The sequence below is a fragment of the Pseudophryne corroboree genome, chromosome 5 (assembly GCF_028390025.1).
Source record: "Pseudophryne corroboree isolate aPseCor3 chromosome 5, aPseCor3.hap2, whole genome shotgun sequence".
NCBI lineage: Eukaryota > Metazoa > Chordata > Amphibia > Anura > Myobatrachidae > Pseudophryne > Pseudophryne corroboree.
The window spans coordinates 280,870,499-280,888,908 of record NC_086448.1 but is presented as its reverse complement, the minus strand read 5'-3'; the positions used below and the strand labels follow the sequence as shown (position 1 = coordinate 280,888,908).

At 49.4% G+C, this 18,410-nt stretch overlaps 1 protein-coding gene across 1 annotated transcript in view; it reads right to left on the bottom strand.

Moving 5' to 3' along the window:
* Positions 1-15,388, bottom strand: part of TOPBP1 (DNA topoisomerase II binding protein 1) — a 238,014-nt gene extending 222,626 nt beyond the window's left edge. The window contains exons 1-6 of the mRNA XM_063922375.1: positions 14,996-15,388; positions 8,723-8,812; positions 6,408-6,542; positions 5,894-6,037; positions 5,536-5,717; positions 5,267-5,460 (exon numbers count right to left, since the gene is read on the bottom strand). Coding sequence (XP_063778445.1) covers positions 5,267-5,460; positions 5,536-5,717; positions 5,894-6,037; positions 6,408-6,542; positions 8,723-8,806 — 739 coding nt within the window. The 5' untranslated portion in view covers positions 8,807-8,812; positions 14,996-15,388. The remainder of the gene's footprint in view (positions 1-5,266; positions 5,461-5,535; positions 5,718-5,893; positions 6,038-6,407; positions 6,543-8,722; positions 8,813-14,995) is intronic.
* Positions 15,389-18,410: the final 3,022 nt, after the last annotated feature.

Here is an 18,410-nt window from a genome sequence, read left to right as displayed (position 1 = left end):
CCACACCAATCACACCGTACAACCTGTGATCTGAACCCAGTTAACAGCATGATAACAGAAGGAGCCTCTGAAAAGATGGCTCACAACAATAATAACCCGATTTTTGTAACAATAACTATGTACAAGTATTGCAGACAATCCGCACTTGGGATGGGCGCCCAGCATCCACTACGGACTACGAGAAATAGAATTATCGGTAAGTAAATTCTTATTTTCTCTGACGTCCTAGTGGATGCTGGGAACTCCGTAAGGACCATGGGGATTATACCAAAGCTCCCAAACGGGCGGGAGAGTGCGGATGACTCTGCAGCACCGAATGAGAGAACTCCAGGTCCTCCTCAGCCAGGGTATCAAATTTGTAGAATTTAGCAAACGTGTTTGCCCTGACCAAGTAGCTGCTCGGCAAAGTTGTAAAGCCGAGACCCCTCGGGCAGCCGCCCAAGATGAGCCCACCTTCCTTGTGGAATGGGCTTTTACAGATTTTGGCTGTGGCAGGCCTGCCACAGAATGTGCAAGCTGAATTGTACTACAAATCCAACGAGCAATAGTCTGCTTAGAAGCAGGAGCACCCAGCTTGTTGGGTGCATACAGGATAAACAGCGAGTCAGATTTTCTGACTCCAGCCGTCCTGGAAACATATTTTCAGGGCCCTGACTACGTCCAGCAACTTGGAGTCCTCCAAGTCCCTAGTAGCCGCAGGTACCACAATAGGCTGGTTCAAGTGAAACGCTGAAACCACCTTAGGGAGAAATTGAGGACGAGTCCTCAATTCTGCCCTGTCCGTATGAAAAATTAGGTAAGGGCTTTTATAGGATAAAGCCGCCAATTCTGAGACACGCCTGGCTGAAGCCAGGGCCAACAGCATTACCACTTTCCATGTGAGATATTTTAAGTCCACAGTGGTGAGTGGTTCAAACCAATGTGATTTTAGGAACCCCAAAACTACATTGAGATCCCAAGGTGCCACTGGAGGCACAAAAGGAGGCTGTATATGCAGTACCCCCTTGACAAACGTTTGAAATTCAGGAACTGAAGCCAGTTCTTTCTGGAATAAAATCAACAGGGCCGAAATTTGAACCTTAATGGACCCTAATTTTAGGCCCATAGACAGTCCTGTTTGCAGGAAATGCAGGAAACGACCCAGTTGAAATTCCTCTGTAGGGGCCTTCCTGGCCTCGCACCACGCAACATATTTACGCCAAATACGGCGATAATGCTGTACGGTTACATCCTTCCTGGCTTTGATCAGGGTAGGGATGACTTCATCCGGAATGCCTTTTTCCTTCAGGATCCGGCGTTCAACCGCCATGCCGTCAAACGCAGCCGCGGTAAGTCTTGGAACAGACAGGGTCCCTGCTGGAGCAGGTCCCTTCTTAGAGGTAGAGGCCACGGGTCCTCTGTGAGCATCTCTTGAAGTTCCGGGTACCAAGTCCTTCTTGGCCAATCCGGAGCCACGAGTATAGTCCTTACTCCTCTCCTTCTTATGATTCTCAGTACCTTGGGTATGAGAGGCAGAGGAGGGAACACATACACTGACTGGTACACCCACGGTGTTACCAGAGCGTCCACAGCTATTGCCTGAGGGTCCCTTGACCTGGCGCAATACCCGTCTAGTTTTTTGTTGAGGCGGGACGCCATCATGTCCACCTTTGGTTTTTCCCAACGGTTCACAATCATGTGGAAGACTTCTGGGTGAAGTCCCCACTCTCCCGGGTGGAGGTCGTGTCTGCTGAGGAAGTCTGCTTCCCAGTTGTCCACTCCCGGAATGAACACTGCCGACAGTGCTATCACATGATTTTCCGCCCAGCGAAGAATCCTTGCAACTTCTGCCATTGCCCTCCTGCTTCTTGTGCCGCCCTGTCTGTTTACGTGGGCGACTGCCGTGATGTTGTCTGACTGGATCAGCACCGGCTGACCTTGAAGCAGAGGTCTTGCTAGGCTTAGAGCATTGTAGATGGCCCTTAGCTCCAGGATATTTATGTGAAGTGATGTCTCCAGGCTTGACCACAAGCCCTGGAAATTTCTTCCCTGTGTGACTGCTCCCCAGCCTCTCAGGCTGGCATCCGTGGTCACCAGGACCCAGTCCTGAATGCCGAATCTGCGGCCCTCTAGAAGATGAGCACTCTGCAACCACCACAGGAGAGACACCCTTGTCCTTGGTGACAAGATTATCCGCTGATGCATCTGAAGATGCGACCCGGACCATTTGTCTAGCAGATCCCACTGGAAGGTTCTTGCGTGGAATCTGCCGAATGGGATTGCTTCGTAAGAAGCCACCATCTTTCCCAAGACCCTTGTGCATTAATGCACTGAGACTTGGCCTGGTTTTAGGAGATTTCTGACTAGTTCGGATAACTCCCTGGCTTTCTCCTCCGGGAGAAACACCTTTTTCTGGACTGTGTCCAGGATCATCCCTAGGAATAGAAGTCGTGTCGTCGGGATCAGCTGCGATTTTGGAATATTGAGAATCCAACCGTGCTGGCGCAGCACTATCTGAGATAGTGCTACTCCGACTTCCAACTGTTCCCTGGATCTTGCCCTTATCAGGAGATCGTCCAAGTAAGGGATAACTAAAACTCCCTTCCTTCGAAGGAGTATCATCATTTCGGCCATTACCTTGGTAAAGACCCGGGGTGCGTGGACAATCCAAACGGCAGCGTCTGAAACGGATAGTGACAGTTCTGTACCACAAACCTGAGGTACCCTTGGTGAGAAGGGTAAATTGGGACATGTAGGTAAGCATCTTTGATGTCCAGAGACACCATATAGTCCCCTTCTTCCAGGTTTGCAATCACTGCTCTGAGTGACTCCATCTTGAATTTGAACCTTTGTATGTAAGTGTTCAAGGATTTTAGGTTTAAAATTGGTCTCACCGAGCCGTCCGGCTTCGGTACCACAAATAGTGTGGAATAGTACCCCTTTCCCTGTTGTAGGAGGGGTACCTTGATTATCACCTGCTGGGAATATAGCTTGTGAATGGCTTCCAATACTGCCTCCCTGTCTGAGGGAGACGTCGGTAAAGCAGACTTTAGAAAAACGGCGAGGGGGAGACGTCTCGAATTCCAATTTGTACCCCTGAGATACCACCTGAAGGATCCAGGGGTCCACTTGCGAGTGGGCCCACTGCGCACTGAACTTCTTGAGACGGGCCCCCACCGTGCCTGAGTCCGCTTGTAAAGCCCCAGCGTCATGCTGAGGACTTAGCGGAGGCGGGAGAGGGCTTTTGTTCCTGGGAACTGGCTGTTTGTTGCAGCCTTTTTCCTCTCCCTCTGCCACGGGGCAGAAATGAGGCGCCTTTTGCCCGCTTGCCCTTTTCTTGCAGAAATGGACAGCGCGCTAACTCTTGATGCCAGTCGGCAAATATCCCTCTGTGCATCACGCATATATAGAAATGCATCCTTCAAATGCTCTATAGTCAGTAATATACTGTCCCTATCTAGGGTATCAATATTTTCAGTCAGGGAATCCGACCACGCCAGGCCCGCACTGCACATCCAGGCTGAGGCGATTGCTGGTCGCAGTATAACACCCGTGTGAGTGTATATACATTTTAGGATATTCTCCAGCTTTCTATCGGCAGGTTCCTTTAGGGCGGCCGTATCAGGAGAGGGTAGTGCTACCTGTTTAGACAAGCGTGTGAGCGCTTTATCCACCCTAGGGGGTGTTTCCCCAACGTGCCCTATCCTCTGGCGGGAAAGGGTACGATGCCAATAACCTTTTAGGAATTATCAGTTTTTTATCGGGGGAAACCCACGCCTCATCACACACTTCATTTAATTCCTCGGATACAGGAAAAACTACAGGCAGTTTTTTCTCACCAAACATAATACCCTTTTTAGTGGTACTTGTATTATCAGAGATATGCAATACATTTTTCATTGCTTCAATCATGTAACGTGTGGCCCTAGTGGAAGTCACGTTTGTCTCCTCATCATCGACACTGGAGTCAGTATCCGTGTCTGCCATTTGAGGTAACGGGCGTTTTAAAGCCCCTGATGGCGTTTGAGACCCCTGGACAGGCACAAGCTGAGTAGCCGGCTGTCTCATGTCGTCAACTGTCTGTCGTAAAGAGCTGACACTGTCACGCAATTCCTTCCATAAGCTCATCCACTCAGGTGTCGACTCCCTAGGGGGTGACAACTCTATAATAGGCAATTGCTCCGCCTCCATCTCATTTTCCTCCTCAAACATGTCGACACAATCGTACCGACACACCGCACACACACAGGGAATGCTCTGATAGAGGACAGGACCCCACTAGCCCTTTGGGGAGACAGAGGGAGAGTATGCCAGCACACACCAGAGCGCTATATATAGACAGGAATACCACTATAAAATGTGCTTTTCCCTTTATAGCTGCTGTTAGTATTAAAACTGCGCCAAATTAGTGCCCCCCTCTCTTTTTTACCCTTTTCTGTAGTGCAGGACTGCAGGGGAGAGTCAGGGAGACGTCCTTCCAGCGGAGCTGTGATGGAAAATGGCGCCCGTGTGCTGAGAAGATAGGCTCCGCCCCCATCTCGGCGGCCTTTTCTCCCGCTTTTTGGTGAGTTCTGGCAGGGGTTAAAATACATCCATATAGCCCTGGGGGTTATATGTGGTGTATTTATGCCAGCCAAGGTGTTTACATTGCTGCTCAGGGCGCCCTGCACCCTCAGTGACCGAAGTGTGAAGTGTGCCTGAGTAACAATGGCGCACAGCTGCAGTGCTGTGCGCTACCTTGTTGAAGACTGATGTCTTCTGCCACCGATTTTTCCGGACCTCTTCTTGCTTCTGGCTCTGTAAGGGGGCCGGCGGCGCGGCTCTGGGACCGAGCTCCGAGGCTGGGCCTGTGTTCGGTCCCTCTGGAGCTAATGGTGTCCAGTAGCCCAAGAAGCCCAAGCTGGCTGCAAGCAGGCAGGTTCGCTTCTTCTCCCCTTAGTCCCTCGATGCAGTGAGCCTGTTGCCAGCAGGTCTCACTGAAAATAAAAAACCTAAAACTAAACTTTCACTAAGAAGCTCAGGAGAGCCCCTAGTGTGCACCCTTCTCGGCCGGGCACAAAAATCTAACTGAGGCTTGGAGGAGGGTCATAGGGGGAGGAGCCAGTGCACACCAGGTAGTCCTAAAGCTTTACTTTTGTGCCCAGTCTCCTGCGGAGCCGCTATTCCCCATGGTCCTTACGGAGTTCCCAGCATCCACTAGGACGTCAGAGAAAAACAATTACTGTAATATTAGAAAGGCACAGTGCTACAAACATAAAGTTAGTTAAGATGAGAACAATCATTTTACCTTTTGCCTCTTGGACGATAAGGTGAGTGGACTCATTCATCTTGAGTTGGCCTGTATACTGGCCTCCATGTAGAGAGGTCAGCCTTTGGACCTCCTTTCTATCCAGACTGCTTAACCCAGTGACACAGATGGTGCAGCCAAGGAAAATTGGACATAAATATTCCTCTAAGTCAACATCTGTGTAGCTGATTAGCCTTTAAGGTAAAATAGAATATAAAATCATAAACTGCATATTAAAAAGACCATATGAAACTTGCCTTTGTACTTACTTTTGCTGAGACTTCTCCCATAGGGCTTTTACCCACAAAGGTAGAAGAATGGGTTTCTTCAGACTGGCTGCCACAATGTATTTCTTGCTGCCAACCTCGCCAGCAATCAGATGGCTTACTGAAACATTAAGATCTCTATAGACATTTCCACCCATCATCTGCACATAGTGATGAACTTCTTCCTATACGTAATAAGAATTGGAGTCACTCTGATGGATTAGAATCATAAAATTACAGGATAAGAAAACACCAAACTACAGTAAAACACTGTCCAATGCATGTTTCTGTATTTAAATACTGAGAAAGTTTCAAACGCAACAAGTCAATAGAATGATGACTTTTACATTTATAAGCTTACCCTGGTCTCTTTATCTAGACTAGTGCAAGAAATTGTAACATCAGCCATTGTCATATTGAAGACAGGGTATTCGGCCCGAGGAACACATTTTTGATGTCTCATGCAGAATATGACAACCTGGGGACCAACTATTCGACAGCCAAGCTGAAAACCCAAACAAATAAAACAGATTAATCAAGACACAAGATTATATACACAATCATACAGAGTGCTATTCTAAAGCTGGGTACACACTACACGATGTGTGTACCCAGCGACATCATGGGCAACGGAACACAGCGGCATTCAGCAGCGTGGCACTCGCTAGTGATGTCATCCGTCGGCCCTGCATGTATGAGCGCGCATAGTCAGCGACATAGCGGGTACACACTAGACGATGTACCTGATATGTCAGTCCTATGCGCCTAGTAGTGTGTACCCAGCTTACGATTCAGATACTCAGAGAAGATGAATAGACATTACTGTATATTTACATATCTTCTTTTAAACTCAGAAACAATAACTTATAAAATACCTTCTTCAGATGGTTGAAAGGAGCACCACTAAAAGGGTCACAAATATAAAGAGATTTGTCTTTTTCTTTTAAACTTAGAGCTTCTTTTTCTTCAATTTTGTGGAGATATTCATCAGACTGAAATGCCTTGATATCCTATAATGACAAAGGTAAGCAAGAAGTATGGTAGCGAGCAAAAACTGAATCTTTGAAAATAACACATAAATAACACTCAAAAGCTGTATCAACAAAAGCGAAGACATCTACTTTACCACACTTTCAGAAAGTAGCAGACTATATCAAAACCTTTTCAACTGAATCATTATTATGCAAGGAAAGTACAGCCAGAAGGTGTGATTAATCACTTCCAACCACAATAAAATGGCATAAATGAAGCCAGAATTCATTTGTTTAATCACCCGGAGAGCCTAAAGTCAAATGTGGCTATAATCCTATCCCCTCATCTTTAAGTAAAAGACATCCAAGGGATGGTGCTAGTTCTCAATAAGACAGTAGAAAATAAGTCTCAAATTCAGCAATTTACATTACAGGATCCCAAATAGCATGGATTTACTGGGGGGAGATCATGTAATTTTCAACTTTTTTGACTGGGTAACCAAAGCAATATATCAAGAGGGGGCCATAGATGTAGCTTATTTAGACTTTAGTAAGGCTTTTGACACAGTCCCGCATTGCAGATGGCTAAATAAACTTAAAGGCTTGGGAGTGGATTATTTGACAGTTGAATGGATAAGATCTTGGTTGCATGATAGGAAAGAGTTGTAGTAAATAGAGTGTATGCATAGGAGGGAAATGTTACCAGCAGAGTACCCCAGGGATCTGTATTTGGGCCAAAGCTTTTTAATAAACTTGTTGGTGACATTGCAAATGGCATTAAAGGGAAAGTATTCCTTTTTGTAGATGACACAAAAGTATACAACAGGGTAGACACACCAGAAGTGGCATAGCAAATGATTGAGAATCTAGGTAGCGTGAAGAATGGGCAAGAATGTGGTAGCTGGAGGAAGAGAGATGCAGATGCACACTCTTAGCACGGATAGTAAAAATAATTTAAATAAACCCTCAGTAGTTTTAATTAGCTGGGTTCCTGCATTTCAGATCACACATTGATAAGGCCCTATTTAGAGGTAAGTCCTGTATAAATTTATAGATTGTGATAGTATTAGGAATGTTAGGGACCCATGTGATGAAGTCACCTGGCCGCGGTATATGGGCCCGCATATTTGCGCAAATGGGTGCACCGAACTTCAATTATACTCCATGTTAATTGTGAGGGTTTATTTAAATTATTTTTACGATCATTGTTCTTAGTGCTAAGAGTGTGCATCTGCATCTCTCTTCCTCCAGCATAGTATTAGAAGCCTCAGCATGATAGCACCTCTTGATATCTTTAGTAATAGGATGTGCAATTCAGGTCCCCCCCCTCCCTTTTTCCAAGAATGTGGTAGCCACAGTTTAATGTCAAAAAATTCAAAAGCATGCAGTTAGGTCTCAAAAACCCTATGGCTAAATATAGTATCAAGGGTACTATAATGAAAAAATACAGAGGAGGAGAGGGACCTAAGGATACCTGATCGCTGCTGTGTGTTTTCGCCGCTCAGTGATGGGTTTGTGGGACGGATCCGTTCGCACGGGCAATCGCAAGGAGTTTGACAGGAATAAGCCGTTTGTGGGTGTCAACTGACCGTTTTCAGGGAGTGTCTGGAAAAACGCAGGTGTGTCCATGCGTTTGCAGGGAAGGTTCCTGCGTCAATTCCAGTCCCGGACAGGCTGATGTGATCGCAGCGGCTGAGTAAGTCCTGGGCTGCGCAGAGACTGTTCAAAATCAGTTTGTACAGCTCTGCTACACATGCCTTTGCACACTTGCACAGCTAAAATACACTCCCCCTGTAGGTGGCGACTATCTGATCGCAGCAGTGCAAATATCGCTTGCTAGCGATCAGGTCTGAATTAGGCCCTAGATGTCACTATTTCAGGTGACTTGAAGGCAGGCAATAAATGTAATAAAGTAATGAAAGAGACAAAGCTAGATGCTTGGTTGCATAGGGAGAGGAATCAGTAGCAGGAACAAAGTAGTAATAATGTCACTGTATAGGTCATTGGTACGGCCTTATCTAGAATACTGTGTCCAGTTGTGGAGGCCATATCTCCACAAGGATATAAATACAAAAACTGTACTAAGAACATACAGAATTTCTCCACTTCCCCAACTGATCAGCAATCAATACCTCCTGATCAGCGGAATGGAACTGGGAATCACAGCTCTCACGTATGGCTGGCATTAGCACGGATCCTTGATATATATTTTTTCTCACCTCATATGCTTCATAGAAGAAATCTGTGTTGTCAGAGGACTTTACAAACTTCACGAAAAACACATCACTCTCAGCTTTTGCCATTATAGACTAATAAAGGAAAACATGGTTATAAGAAATGTCACACATAACGGGGCAATACACTTATAGTAGATGTACAGCAGCTATGCAAAATCCTGCTCAGATTGTTACACAAACAGAAGTGTATAGTTTTGCTTTTACAGTGTAATAGTTCATTGAGGGAAAAAAGAATTTACTTACCGATAATTCTATTTCTCGTAGTCCGTAGTGGATGCTGGGGACTCCGTCAGGACCATGGGGAATAGCGGCTCCGCAGGAGACAGGGCACAAAAGTAAAAGCTTTAGGATCAGGTGGTGTGTACTGGCTCCTCCCCCTATGACCCTCCTCCAAGCCTCAGTTAGGATACTGTGCCCGGACGAGCGTACACAATAAGGAAGGATTTTGAATCCCGGGTAAGACTCATACCAGCCACACCAATCACACCGTACAACCTGTGATCTGAACCCAGTTAACAGCATGATAACAGAGGAGCCTCTGAAAAGATGGCTCACAACAATAATAACCCGATTTTTGTAACAATAACTATGTACAAGTATTGCAGACAATCCGCACTTGGGATGGGCGCCCAGCATCCACTACGGACTACGAGAAATAGAATTATCGGTAAGTAAATTCTTATTTTCTCTGAAGTCCTAAGTGGATGCTGGGGACTCCGTCAGGACCATGGGGATTATACCAAAGCTCCCAAACGGGCGGGAGAGTGCGGATGACTCTGCAGCACCGAGTGAGAGAACTCCAGGTCCTCCTCAGCCAGGGTGTGCCCCTGACCAAGTAGCAGCTCGGCAAAGTTGTAAAGCCGAGACCCCTCGGGCAGCCGCCCAAGATGAGCCCACCTTCCTTGTGGAATGGGCATTTACATATTTTGGCTGTGGCAGGCCTGCCACAGAATGTGCAAGCTGAATTGTACTACACATCCAACTAGCAATCGTCTGCTTAGAAGCAAGAGCACCCAGTTTGTTGGGTGCATACAGGATAACAGCAAGTCAGTTTTCCTGACTCCAGCCGTCCTGGAAACCTATATTTTCAGGGCCCTGACAACATCTAGCAACCTGGAGTCCTCCAAGTCCCTAGTAGCCGCAGGTACCACAATAAGCTGGTTCAGGTGAAACGCTGACACCACCTTAGGGAGAAACTGGGGACGAGTCCGCAGCTCTGCCCTGTCCGAATGGACAATCAGATATGGGCTTTTGTGAGACAAAGCCGCCAATTCTGACACTCGCCTGGCCGAGGCCAGGGCCAACATCATGGTCACTTTCCATGTGAGATATTTCAAATCCACAGATTTGAGCGGTTTAAACCAATGTGATTTGAGGAATCCCAGAACTACGTTGAGATCCCACAGTGCCACTGGAGGCACAAAAGGGGGTTGTATATGCAGTACTCCCTTGACAAACTTCTGGACTTCAGGAACTGAAGCCAATTCTTTCTGGAAGAAAATCGACAGGGCCGAAATTTGAACCTTAATGGACCCCAATTTGAGGCCCATAGACACTCCTGTTTGCAGGAAATGCAGGAATCGACCGAGTTGAAATTTCTTCGTGGGGCCTTCCTGGCCTCACACCACGCAACATATTTTCGCCACATGTGGTGATAATGTTGTGCGGTCACCTCCTTCCTGGCTTTGACCAGGGTAGGAATGACCTCTTCCGGAATGCCTTTTTCCCTTAGGATCCGGCGTTCAACCGCCATGCCGTCAAACGCAGCCGCGGTAAGTCTTGGAACAGACATGGTACTTGCTGAAGCAAGTCCCTTCTTAGCGGCAGAGGCCATGAGTCCTCTGTGAGCATCTCTTGAAGTTCCGGGTACCAAGTCCTTCTTGGCCAATCCGGAGCCACGAGTATAGTTCTTACTCCTCTACGTCTTATAATTCTCAGTACCTTAGGTATGAGAAGCAGAGGAGGGAACACATACACCGACTGGTACACCCACGGTGTTACTAGAACGTCCACAGCTATTGCCTGAGGGTCTCTTGACCTGGCGCAATACCTGTCCAGTTTTTTGTTCAGGCGGGACGCCATCATGTCCACCTTTGGTCTTTCCCAACGGTTCACAATCATGTGGAAGACTTCCCGATGAAGTCCCCACTCTCCCGGGTGGAGGTCGTGCTGAGGAAGTCTGCTTCCCAGTTGTCCACTCCCGGAATGAACACTGCTGACAGTGCTATCACATGATTTTCCGCCCAGCGAAGAATCCTTGCAGTTTCTGCCATTGCCCTCCTGCTTCTTGTGCCGCCCTGTCTGTTTACGTGGGCGACTGCCGTGATGTTGTCCCACTGGATCAATACCGGCTGACCTTGAAGCAGAGGTCTTGCTAAGCTTAGAGCATTGTAAATTGCTCTTAGCTCCAGTATATTTATGTGGAGAGAAGTCTCCAGACTTGATCACACTCCCTGGAAATTTTTTCCTTGTGTGACTGCTCCCCAGCCTTTCAGGCTGGCATCCGTGGTCACCAGGACCCAGTCCTGAATGCCGAATCTGTGGCCCTTTAGTAGATGAGCACTCTGCAGCCACCACAGAAGAGACACCCTTGTCCTTGGAGACAGGGTTATCCGCTGATGCATCTGAAGATGCGATCCGGACCATTTTTCCAGCAGATCCCACTGAAAAGTTCTTGCGTGAAATCTGCCGAATGGAATCGCTTCGTAAGAAGCCACCATTTTTCCCAGGACCCTTGTGCAATGATGCACTGACACTTTTCCTGGTTTTAGGAGGTTCCTGACTAGCTCGGATAACTCCCTGGCTTTCTCCTCCGGGAGAAACACCTTTTTCTGGACTGTGTCCAGAATCATCCCTAGGAACAGCAGACGTGTCGTCGGAGACAGCTGCGATTTTGGAATATTTAGAATCCACCCGTGCTGTCGTAGAACTACTTGAGATAGTGCTACTCCGACCTCCAACTGTTCTCTGGACCTTGCCCTTATCAGGAGATCGTCCAAGTAAGGGATAATTAAGACGCCTTTTCTTTGAAGAAGAATCATCATTTCGGCCATTACCTTGGTAAAGACCCGGGGTGCCGTGGACAATCCAAACGGCAGCGTCTGAAACTGATAGTGACAGTTTTGTACCACGAACCTGAGGTACCCTTGGTGAGAAGGGCAAATTGGGACATGGAGGTAAGCATCCTTGATGTCCAGGGACACCATATAGTCCCCTTCTTCCTGGTTCGCTATCACTGCTCTGAGTGACTCCATCTTGATTTGAACCTTTGTATGTAAGTGTTCAAATATTTCAGATTTAGAATAGGTCTCACCGAGCCGTCTGGCTTCAGTACCACAATATAGTGTGGAATAATACCCCTTTCCTTGTTGTAGGAGGGGTACTTTGATTATCACCAGCTGGGAATACAGCTTGTGAATTGTTTCCAATACTGCCTCCCTGTCGGAGGGAGACGTTGGTAAAGCAGACTTCAGGAACCTGCGAGGGGGAGACGTCTCGAATTTCCAATCTGTACCCCTGGGATACTACTTGTAGGATCCAGGGGTCCACTTGCGAGTGAGCCCACTGCGCGCTGAAACTCTTGAGACGACCCCCCACCGCACCTGAGTCCGCTTGTACGGCCCCAGCGTCATGCTGAGGACTTGGCAAAAGCGGTGGAGGGCTTCTGTTCCTGGGAATGGGCTGCCTGCTGCAGTCTTCTTCCCTTTCCTCTATCCCTGGGCAGATATGACTGGCCTTTTGCCTGCTTGCCCTTATGGGGACGAAAGGACTGAGGCTGAAAAGACGGTGTCTTTTTCTGCTGAGATGTGACTTGGGGTAAAAAAAGGTGGATTTTCCAGCTGTTGCCGTGGCCACCAGGTCCGATGGACCGACCCCAAATAACTCCTCCCCTTTATACGGCAATACTTCCATGTGCCGTTTGGAATCTGCATCACCTGACCACTGTCGTGTCCATAAACATCTTCTGGCAGATATGGACATCGCACTTACTCTTGATGCCAGAGTGCAAATATCCCTCTGTGCATCTCGCATATATAGAAATGCATCCTTTAAATGCTCTATAGTCAATAAAATACTGTCCCTGTCAAGGGTATCAATATTTTCAGTCAGGGAATCCGACCAAGCCACCCCAGCGCTGCACATCCAGGCTGAGGCGATTGCTGGTCGCAGTATAACACCAGTATGTGTGTATATACTTTTTAGGATATTTTCCAGCCTCCTATCAGCTGGCTCCTTGAGGGCGGCCGTATGTGGAGACGGTAACGCCACTTGTTTTGATAAGCGTGTGAGCGCCTTATCCACCCTGAGGGGTGTTTCCCAACGCGCCCTAACTTCTGGCGGGAAAGGGTATAACGCCAATAATTTTCTATCGGGGGAAACCCACGCATCATCACACACTTCATTTAATTTATCTGATTCAGGAAAAACTACAGGTAGTTTTTTCACACCCCACATAATACCCTCTTTTGTGGTACTTGTAGTATCAGAAATATGTAACACCTCCTTCATTGCCCTTAACATGTAACGTGTGGCCCAAATGGAAAATACGTTTGTTTCTTCACCGTCGACACTGGAGTCAGTGTCCGTGTCTGTGTCGACCGACTGAGGTAAATGGGCGTTTTAAAGCCCCTGACGGTGTTTGAGACGCCTGGACAGGTACTAATTGGTTTGCCGGCCGTCTCATGTCGTCAACCGACCTTGCAGCGTGTTGACATTATCACGTAATTCCCTAAATAAGCCATCCATTCCGGTGTCGACTCCCTAGAGAGTGACATCACCATTACAGGCAATTTGCTCCGCCTCCTCACCAACATCGTCCTCATACATGTCGACACACACGTACCGACACACAGCACACACACAGGGAATGCTCTGATAGAGGACAGGACCCCACTAGCCCTTTGGGGAGACAGAGGGAGAGTTTGCCAGCACACACCAAAACGCTATATTATACAGGGACAACCTTATATAAGTGTTTTCCCTTATAGCATCTTAATATATAATAATATCGCCAAATAAGTGCCCCCCCTCTCTGTTTTAACCCTGTTTCTGTAGTGCAGTGCAGGGGAGAGCCTGGGAGCCTTCCTAGCAGCGGAGCTGTGTAGGAAAATGGCGCTGTGTGCTGAGGAGAATAGGCCCCGCCCCCTTTTCGGCGGGCTTCTTCTCCCGTTTTTCTGACAACCTGGCAGGGGTTAAATACATCCATATAGCCCCAGGGGATATATGTGATGTATTTTTAGCCAGCATAGGTACTTTCATTGCTGCCCAGGGCGCCCCCCCAAGCGCCCTGCACCCTCAGTGACCGTTGGTGTGAAGTGTGCTGAGAGCAATGGCGCACAGCTGCAGTGCTGTGCGCTACCTCATGAAGACTGAGAAGTCTTCAGCCGCCGATTTCTGGACCTCTTCTCTCTTCAGCATCTGCAAGGGGGTCGGCGGCGCGGCTCCGGTGACCCATCCAGGCTGTACCTGTGATCGTCCCTCTGGAGCTAGTGTCCAGTAGCCTAAGAAGCCAATCCATCCTGCACGCAGGTGAGTTCACTTCTTCTCCCCTAAGTCCCTCGTTGCAGTGAGCCTGTTGCCAGCAGGACTCACTGAAAATAAAAAACCTAACAAAACTTTTACTCTAAGCAGCTCTTTAGGAGAGCCACCTAGATTGCACCCTTCTCGGCCGGGCACAAAAACCTAACTGAGGCTTGGAGGAGGGTCATAGGGGGAGGAGCCAGTGCACACCACCTGATCCTAAAGCTTTTACTTTTGTGCCCTGTCTCCTGCGGAGCCGCTATTCCCCATGGTCCTGACGGAGTCCCCAGCATCCACTTAGGACGTCAGAGAAATTGTTTAAAACAACAAACAAAAATTCCTGTTAGGTGCGAGCGTCCATTACAGCTGCGTACAAAGGCCGGCAGCTCATCTCACCCCAGACTCACAAAGAAAAATCCAGGAGTACCATAAGTGCGGCACATTGCTCACAGCTCATAGGACTGACCCCTATATGTGAGTGGCAGGAAGCCACCAGCACTTGCTGTGCTCCCCAGTAGGGAACATTAGCCAGGTCACCAGACTGCACTACTACTGTACGTCAGGTTCTTGTAGTAGTTGTAATAAATAAATAATAAATAATAATAATAATAATAACAACACCTATACATCAGTAATCAGAGTTCCTGTCACTGTCACATCCTATAAGATCAGCGGGAGACACACACAGGACACCGGCTACAGTGCATGACGGGAGCTGTTGGAGCACAGATGTACCTCAGAGATCTACGCATCGGCCCATAACGCGTCCGGGCACCTCAGCTGTCGCGGCTGCCGGTATATAAGGAAACTACGACGGTGGACCAGACAATCCGCACTTCCCGGCTCCAGCGAGACGAGAGTCAGACGGACCCGCCAAGTGACCGACAAAGGACCAATAGACAAATCACGCACATTCCACCAATAGTAACGCGGCACAGAGAGCAAAAGTCGAGATGTGTGATTGGCTGCTAGCAGCACGCGGGCCGCCGGATCATCACAATAGTAGGTACACAGGGCAACCAGGCACACCACGCAAGGCGAAAGGACAGATGGGCGGCAACGAGAGGAAGGACAGCCACCCGCCGCCTGCCCGGCTGATAGTAGGAATCGGCTCTGCAGCTAACCACGCCCCCGCAATGCGACGGCTTCACTGGGATTACTGTCAGACCGGATTCAGCGCTGGCACTGCGTCTGGGCAATGAGACATTCATTAGCCATGGCTTTAATCCAGTGGCTCCCAAACTCGGCCCTCAGAACAGTGGCAAACGCAGTATTTGTAGAGGGGGGGTTTCCAAATGCAATCCACAATCTCAAACTCTGCAGAACATGGAATACAGGTTAATATTTAACACTACAGATGGTCTATGGTACAGGATGTAGCAAACATATTTAAATAATATAAATAAGATAAGTGGTCAGGAAAAAATGAAACATACAATAATAAATACACAAACATTATAGAACCAGAACTGCACTTTCTAAGTGCACATTCTCCCACCACATGTTAAGGCTCCTGTCTCTTCTTTCTGGTTGCTACTCTCTGGTCCAGTGCACTGATTGAGGACTCAGAACCACACAGAGCAAACTTGTTAGAAGAAGCTGCTACCTCTGGACCAGTGGCGTAACTACTGCCCCCGCAGTCCTCGCGTTGGCTTGGGGGCGAGGGGCTGCGGGGGCGCCACTGATTTAGAACAGATTGACATGCGGACGAGCGTCCGCATGTCAATCTGCGATCTCCTCTCCCTCCTTGCTGCGGTGCCTGCTCCCCCCCCCCCCCATGTGTTGGAGGGACACGAGCACATCGCGCGTCTCTCCTGTGTCCCTCCTCGCTCTCCCCCGGCCGGTCTAAGGAAGCAAGTGCCGTTCGTGAGCTCTGATTGGCTCACGAACGGCACTTCCTTTATTAGACAGCTGGGGGAGAGCCAGGAGGGACACAGGAGAGACGCGCGATGCGCTCGTGTCCCTCCAACACATAGGGGGGGGGCCGGAGGAGCAGGCACTGGGGCATATACCCGGCACTGGGGACATATACCTGGCACTGGGGGGGCATATACCTGGCACTGAGGGCATGTACCTGGCACTGGGGGCATATACCTGGCACTGGGGGGGGCATATACCCGGCACTGGGGGCATGTACCTGGCACTGGGGGCATATACCCGGCACTGGGGGGGCATATACCTGGCACTGGGGGGGCATATACCCGGCACTGGAGGCATATACCTGGCACTGGGGGGGAAGCAGGCACTAGGGGGGAATATCTGGCACTGGGGGCATGTACCTAGCACTGGGGGCATATACCCAGCACTGGGGGGGCATATACCCGGCACTGGGGGCATATACCTAGCACTGGGGGGGCATATACCCGGCACTGGGGGCATATACCTGGCACTGGGGGGGAAGCAGGCACTGGGGGGCATATATCTGGCACTGGGGGCATATATCTGGCACTGGGGGCATATAACTGGCACTGGGGGGGCATGTACCTGGCACTGGGGGCATATACCTGGCACTGGGGGCATATACCTGGCACTGGGGGGGAATATCTGGCACTGGGAGAATATCTGGCACTGGGGGGGGGCATATACCTGGCACTGGGGGCATATACCTGGCACTGGGGGGGCATATACCTGGCAGTGGGGGAATATACCTGGCACTGGGGGGGGCATATACCCGGCACTGGGGGGGCATATACCCGTGACTGGGGGGGCATATACCTGGCACTGGGGGGGGAAGCAGGCACTGGGAGGGAATATCTGGCACTGGGGGCATATGCCTGGCACTGTGGGGGAATATCTGGCACTGGGGGCATATACCTGGCACTGGGGGGGGGGGGATTATCTGGCACTGGGGGGTCATATACCTGGCACTGGGGGCATATACCTGGCACTGGAGGGGGGGGGATATCTGGCACTGGGGGCATATACCTGGCACTGGGGGGGAATATCTGGCACTGGGGGGGAAGCAGGCACTGTGGGGGAATATCTGGCACTGGGGGGGGGGGGCATATACCTGGCACTGTGGGGGAATATCTGGCACTGGGTGCATATACCTGGCACTGTGGGGGAATATCTGGCACTGGGTGCATATACCTGGCACTGTGGGGGAATATCTGGCACTGGGAGCATATGTGGCACTGGGAGCACGGCCCTAGCAACAAGTACTACCCCCTAGCAACGAGCAGGACACCCAGTGCATGAAACCCCTGGCAACGAGCATGACACCCTGAGCATGAAAACCCCTGGCACCGTGCATGGAACCAAGAGCATGAAACCCCTGGCAACGAGGAGGTAATTTAAAAGTAATTGGAAGCCTTACTGTAGAACTTAATGTGTAATGGGCATTACGGTGTGTGGCATAATGTATCACGGACATTGCGGTGTGTGTCATAATGTATCAGGCATTACGGTGTGTTGTATACTATATCACGGGCATTGTGGTATGTGGTATAATGTCTCAGGATCATTGTGGTGTGTGTCATACTGTGTCACAGACATTGTGTGTGCTATAATGTATCAGGGGCATTGCAGTGTGTAGCATAATGTATAACTGGCATTGCGATTCCTGTCATAATGTGTCACAGGCATTACGGTGTGTGGCATAATGTGTCGGGGGCATTACGGTGTGTGGCATAATGTGTCGGGGGCATTACGGTGTGTGGCATAATGTGTAGGGGGCATTACGGTGTGTGCATATTGTGTCATGTGCATTATTGTCAGTGATCGCAAAAACGCGCCATGGCGCGTATTTTACCCAGAAACAGCCGCCCGGGACTCACATTTAGAAGATGAGCGGGTCCCACAGGACGCGCTCATCTGAATATGTGTTTGCATGTGTTAAGCCTGTCAGCGGAATGCAGGAGGTGACTGGCTGTTTCCTCGGCCAATCACCTCCTGTAGTCTCCATCCAATCACAGCCTGCAGCATCTCCCGCTTTGAATCCTGCTCCCCGCCAGCACATGAATCTGTGCTGCAGGGCTGACAGACTGGCCCCGCTCATCCGGCTCCACTGCCGCTCTGCCGCCAGCACCCTCCTCTGCGACTGGGAGTACAGCTCCGGATCTGCCCGCCGCCACCCCCCTACCCGGGACCCGCTCAACGCCCCACCGAGACCCGACAACTACCTTCCAGCAGGAGCCGTCCGGGCTGCGCA